The sequence below is a fragment of the Eubalaena glacialis genome, chromosome 1 (genome assembly GCF_028564815.1).
Source record: "Eubalaena glacialis isolate mEubGla1 chromosome 1, mEubGla1.1.hap2.+ XY, whole genome shotgun sequence".
Lineage (NCBI taxonomy): Eukaryota > Metazoa > Chordata > Mammalia > Artiodactyla > Balaenidae > Eubalaena > Eubalaena glacialis.
This window is the reverse complement of record NC_083716.1, coordinates 78,499,388-78,512,026: the sequence shown is the minus strand read 5'-3', so window position 1 is coordinate 78,512,026 and position 12,639 is coordinate 78,499,388. Positions and strand designations below refer to the sequence as shown.

At 42.5% G+C, this 12,639-nt stretch overlaps 1 protein-coding gene across 9 annotated transcripts in view; it reads right to left on the bottom strand.

The window, feature by feature from the left end:
- The window catches only part of ANK3 (ankyrin 3), a 685,538-nt gene extending 673,583 nt beyond the window's left edge, over positions 1-11,955 (bottom strand). For all 9 annotated transcript variants that reach the window (XM_061181623.1, XM_061181653.1, XM_061181663.1 and 6 more), the window contains exon 1: positions 11,707-11,955. In XM_061181623.1, coding sequence (XP_061037606.1) covers positions 11,707-11,763 — 57 coding nt within the window. In that variant the 5' untranslated portion in view covers positions 11,764-11,955. The remainder of the gene's footprint in view (positions 1-11,706) is intronic.
- Between the last annotated feature and the right edge of the window lie 684 nt (positions 11,956-12,639).

Genomic DNA, 12,639 nt, shown 5'->3' with positions numbered 1-12,639 from the left:
ATGGAGTCACAAGAAGATTTTAGTTATTGCTTATATACCTGCTCTACTGGACCCAGTAAAGTGAAATAGCACAGTTTCCTGGCATGCCTCATGCTTTTTTCTTTTTCTTTTTTTTTTTTTTTTAATTTTGGCTGCGCCAGGTCTTAGTTGCAGCATGCAGGATCTTTTAGTTGCGGCGTGCGGGCTTCTTAGTTGCTTCATGCGAACTCTTAGTTGTGGCATGCATGTGGGATCTAGTTCCCCAACCAGGTATCGAACCCAGGCCCCGTGCACTGGGAGAGCGGAGCATTACCCACTGGACCACCGGGGAAGTCCCCTTAATGCTTTAATAAGATTCAAAGTTGCCAAAACCTCAAAGAGATGCTAAAAATGTCAAATCTCTTAAGAAATCAACTTTTCAAGTATCCAATCATCACTGAAATATCATTCGCTATTACTTATATTTGGCAAGATGCTAAATTAGTTCAATGGAAAAGCTATCATACTGAAAAAGAGCAGTACATTTAAAAAAACAATATTTTTTTAAAAACTATATATTTATACAGCACTAAGCAAGTTGAATTAAATTACCTTATCATACAATTTGATCCTTACAGCTCTGAGATGGATAAAGTAGGCACTATCATGATCCCCATTTTGTAGATGAGGAAACTGAATTGCAGATCAATCCAGAATCACACTTACGAATCTTATTTTCACGTATCTTCTGACTGTGAGTTTGTGTCTCTTCCACTAGATTGCAATGCTTCCCTTTTCTTACTATTTCATTTAAGTTGTTGAGAAAGATAAAACACAGCATTAAAACTATTTCTTTGTTGTCAACATTTTATTGCATGGTACTGTAGATGAAACTCTTACACAAGAGCTAGGCCTTCCTCTGCATAACACGGGTAAGCCTGAAATTCTCCTCTGCATACCACTCACAAACAGGTGGGCACTGGGATGGCTGATGGTGTCATAAATTTCTCTCCAGCTCCTCCACCTATCATTACAATCGTCCCAGCAGAGTCTGCCTCCTGAATACAACACCTCCATGGCAGTGATGGATAAACACTTTCAAAGACTGATCATTTTGAGTTGAATTTTTCACCATTATGACTTTCTTCAACTGGAAGGATAGCTGTTGTTACAAAAATGTACAATATGTGCAAGACATAAGTATAACCATTTTACACAGCTATCAGTTCAAAAGGATCACAAATAGTGAGCTGAAAGGAAAGGTAAATTAAAGAGCAGAGACTGTCATACAGAGTGAAGTAAGCCAGAAAAAGAAAAACAAATATCGTATATTAACACATATATGTGGAATCTAGACAACTGGTACAGATGAATCTATTTGCAAAGCAGAAACAGAAACAAAGATATAAAGAACAAATGCATGGACACCAAGGAGGGAAGGGGAGGTGGGATGAATTGGGAGATTGGGATTGACATATATACACTACTATGTATAAAATAGGTAACTAATGAGAACCTACTGTATAGCACAGGGAACTCTACTCAGTGCTCTGTGGTGACCTAAATGGGAAGGAAATCCAAAAAAGAGGGGATATATGTATACATATAGCTGATTCACTTTGCTGTACATCAGAAACTAACACAACATTGTAAAGCAACTATACCCCAATTTAAAAAAAAGAAAAGAAAGCAATCTATTCAAAATGTTGATCAAAGCAGAAGTCAGAGTGATGCGGAGCTAAGAGCCAAGAAACACAGACAGGCTCTAGAAGCTGGAAAAGATAAAGATAAGAATTCTTCCATAGAGCCTACGGAAGGAACAAAGTCCTGCTAACCCATTTTGGACTTGTGACCTCCATAACTGCGCCATAATAAATCTGCATTGTTTTAAGCCAAAAAAAAAAAGTAATCTACTATGCTTCAAAGTTAACTTGGAAAACAAATATTACAATAGAAGAGGATATATCTGGAAAAAAAAAAACAAACCAAAAACAAAAAAAAAAAACCCACACACACACATTTAGATCCTTTAAGGATAATAATATACATGCAGACAACTATTTCTAGATATAATAGGATATTGCACACCTTCTGAATCCATGAAGAACGATAAGGATAGTTTGGGTATCATTTTAGAGTTAAATATTTAGTACTATATGACGTTCGAATTCTGTAAAAACTGATAGTACTATATGACACATCAGTCTCTGCCATCCAAAATACAAAATTAAAAAGGAGGTTAATTTTTAAATTATACCAACTCAAGAGTACAATATTGTAAACCTTTAAAAAGAAAAAGATGTTGCTCTCTGTGCAAAACTTCACTTGAGACTTTAGATACCAATCCAAATTTTATTTCCCTTGGAACAGTTGTCCCATTTGTAACCATAACAAGATCTCTTTAATTAAGCCTGATGGTAACAGAGTTGATCGTATAATAGGTATTCAAATGATATTAAGTAACAATGTGTTGTTTTTAACTTCACCATTCAGAGGGCTGAATCAGCCATACTTCCTGGTTCATGGCACACTATCATTATTTTCTTCACTTATTTATTCCTTTTTATCTCCTTAGCCCATTCCCACGCACTGGGCCCCAAAGGCAGCATTCTAACGTGTTTAATGAGTCCTTTCTGTAAGCGTTCTTACGAGAAGTCTACTGTGCTGAACTTATGAATTTTTAATTCCCATGAATGATAAATATACCTCACACTCTTACATTGTTCACCAAGCACTAGGTTCTTCAGATCCATTCATGATGGTTCTGTTGAGCTAATCTATTACTTCTAATGGTTGCAGACAACTCCACGATGTGCACCCGTCATTCTCCCTCTCCCCCTCCCCCTCCCCCTCCCCCTCCCCCTCCCCCTCCCCCTCCCTCTCCCTCTCCCTCTCCCTCTACCAGCAATGGTCACCCAATCACCTCCCACCCCCCTCCACTACTAATAACACAGCAGCGAATAACCTTGCTCACGTCCTCTTGCAGACCTATGGCACACATTCCAGTGTCCGTCTGTGGGAATGGAATTGCTGGGCCACAGAGTAACTAACAGTTAATCTGCTTAAGTAATGCCAGACTGCTTTGCAGACAGCTGCCTGAGACTATGCTCCCACCAGCCACACACAAGGTTTCCTCTTTACTGTCCCCTGCCCTCCCTCGGCTTTGCCACTTACTAGCTTCATAAGGACCATGAACAAGTCTACCTCTGAGCCTTGTTTTTCTTTTCACTAAAATTAGACTATTTACTCCCATTCCCTGCTGTGGTTGTTGGGAGGCACAAATGTTTTAAATAACATGTAAGTACTTTAAGGACTAGAAATACTTGTCTACAGATGTAAGCAATTATTGTTGTAAGTTTTGTTCTTATGATAATTTCTAATCATCCTGCACCGCTCCTCCCCCCCACACACACCTCTGCCAAATGAAAGGAGATAAGTGAATAAAGCTGAAGCGTGGAAAAATGAAACTCTGTCCTGGATACCGAAACACTGAGGGAGATTGAAACAGAATGGGGAAAATACTTTTCCTTCTTTATTTACTTAATCAAATATTTTATTAAGGACTATATACCTGGCACTCTACTAGTAGTAAAATATAAAAATTTGTAAGCAAATATACACATAGTACATGAGCAAATTTTCCATCTATGCCTTAAATTTTGTACATACATTTTATTCCAAGATGTAATTACCGCAAAGTTGGTAGCTTCTGATATCACAACATAACAGCTCCTATTTATTGAGCACCTACTGTATCAGCGTGTCATGTATATTTCCCCAAACACTTAGAACAATCCTTACAAGGTGGATGTTATTACTCTAGTTCCACATATAAGCAAACACAGTTAAGTGATTTACCCAACAGAGCAATTAAATGGGAATTAATTGGCAAGAGAGTGAGAAAACCCCAACAGATTATTCTCAACTCCAAGCTTCCTCTTTCCACTCCACCTCATTTCCTCTTAAAAGACATGTTCAAAGATACCTTTAGCAGAGGCCAGACTACCATAGGAGCTATAAAGATATGAACCAAATGCCAAAGAAATTACAAAGATGCAAACACATAGGTAAAGCAAATCTATGGTGAAAGAAATCAAAACAGTGCTTGCCCGGAGGGTTGAAGGGAGTTTAATGGGGAAAGAACCCAAGTGAACTTCTTAGGATAATAAATATTCCATCATGATGGGCCATAATGTTTGTAAGAGTGGGAGAATTGACACTTAAATCTGGTGAGTTTTACTGTATATAAATTATACCTCAATAAAGGTGATTCATAAACTTGCACACACACCAACATATACACAAAGGGAAGAAAAATCTGTTATGCTTAACTTGACCTCCAAAGAAACAGAACCTTAAAAATCCCAGTTCCACCCTTCTAACATCTAATAATCCAGTTACAGACCTCAGTTCACTCATTTTTTTAAATTAATTTTTATTGGAGTACAGTTGATTTACAATGTTGTGTTAGTTTCTGCTGTGCAGCAAAGTGAATCAGTTATACATGTACATGTATCCACTCTTTTTTAGATTCTTGTCCCATGTAGATCATTACAGAGTACTGAGTGGAGTTCCCTGTGCTATACAGTAGGTTCTTATTAGTTATCTATTTTATATATAGTACTGTGTATATGTCAATCCCAATCTCCCAATTTATCCCTCCCCCCTACCTATTCCCCCCTGGTAACCACAAGTTTGTTTTCTATATCTGTGACTCTATTTCTGTTCTGTAAATAAGTTCATTTGTACCCTTGTTTTAGATTCCATATATAAGCAATATCATATGATATTTGTCTTTCTCTGACTTACTTCACTCAGTATGACAATCTCTAGGTCCATCCGGTTCTCTCATTTCTAATCCAGATATCTCGGGATCTACTTCGTATTTATTTTGTGCCAGTGGAAAAAGAGACCTGATCAACCATTCTCAGTACAAGAGTCCCTTCTTTACTTAAAGTTCATTTAAACAGCCTACTTAACTATGACATTCTGGAGAGTAAAAACTGGTTCTTATTTACCCAGGCTTCCCCATGTTTGCCTGATATCTCTTAAGTGCCAAATATATTTTGGATAACAGATTACTGATTCAACTAAAAAAATTCAGTGTTGGAATTCCCTGGTGGCGCAGTGGTTAAGAATCCACCTGCCAGTGCAGGGGACACGGGTTCGAGCCCTGGTCCGGGAAGATCCCACATGCCGCGAAGCAACTAAGCCCGTGCACCACAACTACTGAGCCTGCGCTCTAGAGCCAACGAGCCACAACTACTGAGCCCACGTGCCACAACTACTGAAGCCCACGTGCCTAGAGCCCGTGCTCCACAACAAGAGAAGCCACCGCAATGAGAAGCCCGCACACTGCAACAAAGAGTAGCCCCCGCTCGCCACAACTAGAGAAAGCCTGTGCACAGCAACGAAGACCCAACGCAGCCAAAAATAAAATATAAATAAATACATAAATTTATTAAAAAAAAAAAAAGTGGTGTGCTGGAACTAGCTAATACCAGCTTTCAAGACAGCCAACTCTGTACATCTCTTTCCAACTCCATGTTCACCTCTCACTGTCAGGTTGAAATCAACCACGATGGAAGTATTCTGTGATACTGTTATTTATAATAAGAAATATATATTTGGTCTTCAACCCATTCCTGGCACAGAGTTCCTAAAACCCTTGGGATTTCCTAAGTGAGGAGAGCAGTAAAGGTGTCTTGTTAGGTTAATGAGCTTTTGGAAAGCTCCTAAGGAAGGGAGGCTGGTTGCCAGTAGAGCCAACCACGTGCTTAGAGGGTTGGGACCCCCTCAACCTCTAGGGAGGGGATAGGGACTGGAAATTGAATCAATCGCCAATGGGCAAGGATTTAATCAGTCATGCCTATGTAATGAGGCCTCCATAAAAACCCAAAAGGAGGGGGTCAGCAGAGCTTCCAGGATGGAGATGGAGCTTCCCTGGGGAGACACAGGGAGAGTGATGTGCTCCAAGAAGACATGGAAGCTCCGAGCCCTTTCCACAGACTTTGCCCTATGCATCTCTTCCATCTGGCTATTGCTGAGTTATACCCTTTCATAATAAACTGGTAATCTAGTAAGTAAGGTGTTTCTCTGACTTCTGTGAGCTGCTCTAGCAAATTAATCAAACCCAAGAAGGGGTCATTGGAACCTCTAATCTATAACCAATTGGACAGAAGCACAGGGGATAAGCTGGGCTCGTGACTTGCATCTGAAGTTGGGCAGGGGGTGTGGGGGTAGACTCGTGGAACTAGGCCCTTAACCTGTGGGATCTCACGCTATCTCTGGGTAGACAGTGTCAGAATTGAGTTGTATGACAGGGCACCCTGCTGGTGTCAGAGCATTGCTTGCTTAATATGGGGGAAACCCTAAGACCCCCAAATACACACTGGAATTAGTCACCAAAAGTCGTATTTTCCCTACAGAAACAGGCAAATGCTATAAATCAGGGCTTTTGGGTTTTGTTTTGTTTTGTTCTTTGAGAGCCCGTTTACCAGCATATCACTGATCATATCTCAAATTTAAGAAAGAAGAAGAGGAAAGAGGGGAGGGTGAAGGGGAGGAGGAAAGAAAGAAAACCTGAAGGACCCAAAGAGGCCAAGCAGCTATCCCACTGTTCTCCACCTACTAAGTGAAGTGTCCCACTTTGACCCCCATTCAAATCCCTTGCCTTTGGTAAATGTTCAATTACCAGCCCAGACGCACTGAGATGTCCTCTTGCTATTTCTCCTTGCAACTAATAAATTCCTGATGCTCTAAGACATCATGAATTGCAAAAAGCAAAATTTCTTTAAAATCAGATTTTCTGGAGAAAATAAACCACTTAAAATAAACGATACAAAATGAACTTGAGAGTTCTCAACATTTGGAAAAGTATCCTAACATTAGGAATGCCAAAATATGAGTGGGGGAAACGCTTCTGTATCACTTTATTATGAATTATCTCTACCTCTCTTTTAGAGTTTAATTTTTTTTTAATCATAGAGTATTTTAGCTGGAATAAACCCTAGAAATAGTTTATTCCAACTCTCTCCTTTTCCCAGTGGAGAAACTGAAGCCCAGGAGATAATAAGATTCTGAGGATCTGGTGCTACTGTTACTTGGGGGATGGGGACTCCATTCCTGGCCTCCTGATTTCACCACCATTGCTCTGTCCATTTCTCAAGCAGACAGGGGTTCCAATCAAGTTTCAGCCCTTACCAACCATAACTTGCACAGCCTTCCTGAAGCTCAGTTTCCTGTGTATAAAACAAGGATGGGTAATGATTTCTACCCTACAGTTTCTTTTGAAGTACATAGCGTCTACTATGAGAGGCACAAGAAATCACGGCTGTTATTAGTAAAGATGCATATGTCTTCTCTATCCAATTAAATTCTGAACTTTTTTTTTTAACATATAAGGATATTTACTTGCAGCACTGACTGTAGGGGCCAAAAAACTAGAAACAAGGCAAACATTTATTAATAGGGAAATTAGGAAATAAATTATGGTCTATCCACACTGTGAATATGAAGTCACCATAAAGAAGAATAAATTAGATGCTTTTTCAGACAGTTCTCCGTGCCTTTTGGTACACATTTCCATTCTGTGGCACTTTTCAGGGAGGAAATTAGGAAGTATAAGTCTATTTCCTGATGCACCTCTCCTTAAATTCTTAGGTACCTTTATCTACATTTTCTTCCCTTCTTGATTATACACTAAAGGCCAAACTAAATATGAGACACCTGAATAAATGATACCAAAGATCTAAACATGGAAAATTTTCTGGTGCTGGCTCTCTGTGAGTCTTGTCCTATGTAAACTCAAAGTCACCTGGATTATGAACTTCTTGACAGTACAAACCAAGACTCTGTGTACCTGGGAGTGCCTTTCACATGACAGGAGTGCAAAGTATTGTTCATATGATTAATGCTGCTCCTAAATCTGAATGCCAGATCCTTCTCAATATTTATCCGATCATCAAACATGAATTAAAGGCCTACTGTGTGTCCAGCCCTGTGTTTGATGCTAAAGGGCAAAGCTGCAGTGGCAGAGCATCTTTTTGCCAGATTCCATATAAAATGTCATGATGTGAAAAAAAGAGGGACAAGAGAAGCCCCACACCTGTAAGCAGATCCTTGGCATTAAGTCATGGCACTACCCAGAGGAGCTACACAGCACAGAAATGCAGTTCCATGCTGGAGGGACAAAATAGCTACTAATGAATCACCATAGTTACCTTTAAAACACTTTGGAAAACAGCCTGCCAAATCAGCCACACACAGTTCTTTAGCCTACACTGGCCTTTAAATTAACTTCCATTCTGCCCCTTTCCTCTACCAGACCAGGTCCAAATATTCATGCCCTGCCCAGAAAACAAAATGTATGTTCAGGCCAATTTTTCAATATTTCCCTTTTCTTAATATTATCTGATAAATGGCAGCAACTGAGCATCACCTGATGAAAGAAATACCAAAATAACTTATTTCGTATTTTAAAGCTCTAACTCCAAACACTAGTTCACTTAATCTTTATTTATTAGTATAAATTGTCAAGTACTAAAGACAGTTTCTTCTAAGAAAAATACCACTTCTACTCAGTTCTGAACACATATAACTTTCATGTTAAGTGTGTTTGCTTTCTTCTCACCCAACATAAGACACTTACTAATTAATCCATACAGGACCATCCCAAGAGAGGACATTCAGGAGTAATTTCCATAAAACATCAAAGAATTGGTTCTATTTTGGTGCCGTTGATCTCACTTCCATGGTCAAACAGGAACCTGATTGGTTCCAGGAAAAACCTATGTCCTTTGGAACAGACAAATCCATTGGAAGATACAGTTTGCCCCCTGTATCAAACACAAAGGGACAAGTGTCCAAGGTGTAATTCAACCATGAGTATAGATTTTGAAGATTTATCACATCCTTTAGGGTCCAATCAGGAAAAAGATACTCAAACAGATACTGCACCTAACTTTGATAGAACATTCAATCTATAACCACAGCTGTGCCTCTAGTACTTAAAAACATGGCTAATAGAAAGCACATAATATCAAAATAACTTTTAAAATTATATCATATATAGAAGGCAATTAAAAAAATTTTAAGGTGTTTTCACATATTGACATGGGATGAAAATGAAAAATCACTATTAAATGGCCCTACTGTTCCAGGTACCTTAACATTAACCCAACATCTCACTGCATTTACATTTGCAAGACCCAAGGGTAGCGTTATGTGAACAACAACCCAGTCAATACAGACACGGAAAGGCTACTTCAGATCTGATTACATCATGAATAACCTTGATCTTTTCAGAAGGGTAGACTTTAATAAGTTTGGAGACATTGTAGCAAGGCTAAACATTCCACTTACAATTCATTAACTCAGAACCATTCTTAAGTAAAGGTGTCAGGTACCTGGTCTCACCAATTTCAGGTATTTATTCAAAAAAGTAAAAATGCCATTTATATAAGCTAGAATTTCACATGACCACCAATTTGGATTATAATGATTTCCTATAACCACAGTAACACATTCTATAAAAATATACAAACATTTTGTGCATAAAATAATGGATAACTTTTAAATATAGATGTTACTACTTGGAAATTAACCTAAGATCAGCCACTGAGAGTCCAGAACAATTATATTATTTTCAATTACCAAAATATTATTCCAGAATTAGGCAGACTCACTTGCTCAATGCATTAACACTGTAAAAGGGGGAAAAACTGAAGTACTGAATAAAGGAAAATGACAGCCCTAATGTAACCACTGCCACAAAAATGCAAACAAATTCATAATCCACAGTGTCTCTTTGGATTCCAAAACACACCATTGGTCTTTATATTGTCTGAAGGACACTGAGCCACATTTCCTGCTATGGAGCCTCACACATCGCTGTGCAGATTATGAAACTGATATTTATTTATGCTTTATCAAAAAGAACAGTGAGAACTGGCTAAATGGTTCATCATAAATAACCATCTAACTACGGTCCAGATTCACAACTCACTTATTCATCCTCCACGGATTTGAGAACTAAGAGAAATCAGCCCTCTAGATATGAGTAGCTGGATTGAAGATATTCAGTGGATTGCTCGATTTCAGTCAGTTTTTGTCTCAGAGCTGTGGTTTTAACTTTACATTCACTTTCAATATTGAAAATTTGCTTCCTTAAAGATGCATCCATTTGAGCCCAGGTCAGCAGATTAGAAAGATGCCTAAACTGCTCTGCCAGCAATCCATGTCCGCTCTGAGACTGTCTCCCTCTGGTTTTCCTACTAGAACCTTCTCGTGATGGCCTACCCTCCCGGAAAAAGTTCTGGTATCACCCTAGCACGTCTCCTGGCTGTGCTTTTACCAGAAAGCCACCTCTTCCAAAATCAGACAAGCCACACTTGCTCTCAAAAAAAGCAAAATTAAAACTCAGAATCGAAGTAGCAATAAAAACCACCAATAGCTTCTGTCAAGACTTAAAAGTCTTCTTTTGAAGACCTCCCCTTGATTCCCTAAGGATTTTTAGAGATGACAACTGAAGGAAAGATACGATAGGGGCTAGGAGATTTGTGTGTTTCAAGGGCAATTTCACGTAACTTGAAACTAGGTAAACTACTGCTTTCAAGGCTATGTTCGGTTTTGGGAACGGTAATATTTCTCTTTTTTCCTAAAATAGGTAATGTATGCACATGGTTTAAAAAAAGAAAAAACAAAGTCCCAAAAGGTGTGTGAAACTGAGTCTCCCTCCCACCCGTCCCCCAGCTCCCCTCCCAAGGACAACTACTGTTTAAGTCCTCCTTCCGTAGACCTTCTATGCACATGTAAACATACGCGCGTGTTTTACACCAATTACCCTCTATTACACACACACACACAGTGGCAGCTGCAAAACTGCTACTAAACGCCTCTGGGCTTAAAGGTGGCAATCTACTCAGGGGTGTGGGGTGGGAGGAAGGAGACTTATCTTGAAGCTGCGTTTTGCACATCACGCACCCACTTTTTACTTAGAGGGTGCTTTACTTGCGCGCCAAGGCAAGGCTCTCAAAGATCAGGGGAGAAGGTAAACGCACCGCAAGCCATCGCTTAGCACTGCACTCCATATCCGCACTGGCCTGCACTTTTTCTATGTCCCAATCTTCAAAGTAGATTTTGTATTCTCACTGGGTTAAATGAAGTATCTCGACTCACCTTCAGAAAAGAAAGGGAGGCGAAAAAAAAAAGCCTAACTCTGAAGGTAACTTTCAGAACCAGGTGATTTCCTTCCTCCCTGCCAACGTGGGCAGCCGACTTCGCTCGTGTCCTGAGGACGGGTTCAGCCCGGCACAGAGTCGGAGGGGCGAGCCGAGGACACAGAAGCCCAAAGACGGGAGACCGAGGCGAGGGCGTCCCGAGCCCCGGGCCGCGCTTTTCCTCTAGACAAATGTTTCCCAGCGGGAGCCCCGCAGGTTCGGGCCCTCCCTCCCTCCTTCCCCGGGATGCTCGCTCGCGCGCGCCGGGACGGACTGCGAGCTCCCGCCTCTGCCCGCGGCCGCAACTTCGGTCCCGCGCCCTCGGGCGCAGCCGGACCCCCAGCGGCCGCAGGGACCGGGTCCCCTCCGCTCGCCTCGCCGGCTCCGCCCGGCACCCCCAGGAGAGCAGGGCTCCCGGCGGCGCCCCCGCTCGCGCCCGCCCCTCCGGCTCCCGGGCCCCCCGCCCCGGGCCCCCCGCGCGCCCCCGCCGCGCAAGAAGCCACAGGTAGGGGGGCGGCGCGGCGCTCACCTGCGCAGGAGGGGCGCTCTCGGCGCCGGCGGGAGACGAGGAGGCGGAGGAGGCCATGTTGTGGAGCGGCGGCGGCTCCTTCCAGAAACTCCGCTCTCCCCTCCCCGCCCCGCTCCTCCGGCCCCCAAACGTGAGACCTCTCGGAGAAAAGTTCGGCGGCGGCTCAGGAACGCCGAGCGCGGCCCCGCAGCGCCCGCCCCGCGCGGCGTCTCCTCCCCCTGCGGTGTCCGCAGCGCCCGCCAGGTGCCCGCCCGGGGCCGGTGCGCGGGGGGCGGGCCCCGCTCAGGTGGAGGCGCGGGGCGGCCGGGCCCGCTCCCCGCTGGCCGCCCGGCCCCGGCGAGCATGCCCAGTCGGGCGGCGCTGGGGGTCGGAGCGGCGGCCGGGCAGAGGTGGGGGGGGAAGTTGGGGGCGTCTCACCTGGGGAGTGGGGGGCGGAGGGAGCTCCGGGATGGAGGGCAGGTCCTGTTTCCTGCGGGCTGCTGAAGAGCGTTCCATTATAATAACAAAATACTAATACTGCTAATAACAATAAGCTCTGATGATTTGCTTAATTGGTGCTTATTCAAGCGCTAAGTGAATAAAATCTTTAGGCAATTTTGCTTTCGCGCTTTTATTATTATTCATCTACAGCCTGCAATCCATGTAGACGCAGTGTTTGTTTGCCAGGCAGACAGCTTCAAAACAATGTCCATAGCCCCCCTTCCACCCCACCGAGGTCCCAGCAGCACCTAGGTGGCCTCAGCTACCTGTGCAATGAAAATATAAAACTCTGGAGCAGTGTGAGGTGCGAGGGTGTGAAGTAGACACTGAGTCTCATCCATCAAGGAAACAGGGGGCAGGACCTCTGCGTGTCCTTGCTTCTAGGAGCTCCTGTCCTCGGGGACGGTTGGATTCAGGACGCTGCTCTCCCAGAACTTATTATTCAGCTGGGGT